General features: G+C 53.2%; 1 protein-coding gene across 1 annotated transcript in view; it reads right to left on the bottom strand.

Annotated features, from left to right (window-relative positions):
* Nucleotides 1–527: 527 nt before the first annotated feature.
* Nucleotides 528–959, bottom strand: part of Znf217 (zinc finger protein 217) — a 28,106-nt gene continuing 27,674 nt past the window's right edge. The window contains 1 exon segment of the mRNA XM_033767085.1: nt 528–591. Within this exon segment, the coding sequence (XP_033622976.1) occupies nt 528–591 (64 nt within the window).

The raw sequence follows: 959 nt of genomic DNA, 5'->3' as shown, positions 1-959 counted from the left end.
TGTGAGGGAACGTTCAGTAAGCTCCGCGGCCACGACGGTCACTGACACCATTGTCAGGACTGACCACCTACAGATCCGAGTTCTGTAACTGAAAACGACGCCGCCTTAGCCTGGACAGACTGTTTACTTTCAACTAATACACGAAGTATATTGAATTAAAGTATGCTCACCTTCCCCTCCCAACAGGAAATCAGGTTTTTTTGTCGTTTGGTCGAAAATGTGCATTCCCAATAAAGCTCTCATAGTTTCTCTTCTGGAGCAGGCTGGTGGCCAGGTGTTGGTAGGACACGGGCCTTCTTCCTGATGGAAAGAGCGTGAAAGAACATTCAGAGTGCACTCAGGCCAACGTACAGGACACCGGAACCCCTCACTCTCTCTCACTCACACACACACACACACACACACACACACACACACACCCCCCGAAGTGTTTGTGGAGCTGCAGGATCTGTGTGATGAGGACACTCACTGGTCCCAGATTTAAGCCCCTGAAGTCACCTAGCTTCCCGGCTATCCTAGTGAGAGCTTCAGAAGCCACATGAGAACGGCGGCCTGAAACACTTCACCCGGTGCATCTCGAACCCAAAGGAGCTGAGGAGTCAGGAAAAAAAACTCCATCCAACGCAGAGCCTCATCCTCCTAAAGCTGAGATTTCTTTCACTTAGGGTGGCACATATTTGACACTTTTAATCCAAAAGCAGAAAAAGCTTTCATCACAACTTTAATAAAACCCACCGCAGGGTGCAAAAGCAACTGCTGTCCCATAGCTACCCTGGCCGGCAGAGGCAGCCGGCAGAGGCAGCCGGAGCGGCCGGGACAACGGAGTGTGACGGAAAAGCGGGCGCACCCCGGTGGCAGGCGGGTGCTAGGCCTGGGCAGAGGTTCACAGCGCCCCCCACCCCCCACCCACATACACACACACATACACACATGCACGCACGCCGAGGACTAAGCACCGC

Source organism: Fukomys damarensis, unplaced genomic scaffold (assembly GCF_012274545.1).
Source record: "Fukomys damarensis isolate Sample0158 unplaced genomic scaffold, DMR_v1.0_HiC HiC_scaffold_22, whole genome shotgun sequence".
NCBI classification, from domain to species: domain Eukaryota; kingdom Metazoa; phylum Chordata; class Mammalia; order Rodentia; family Bathyergidae; genus Fukomys; species Fukomys damarensis.
This window is presented reverse-complemented; position numbering and strand designations above follow the sequence as displayed.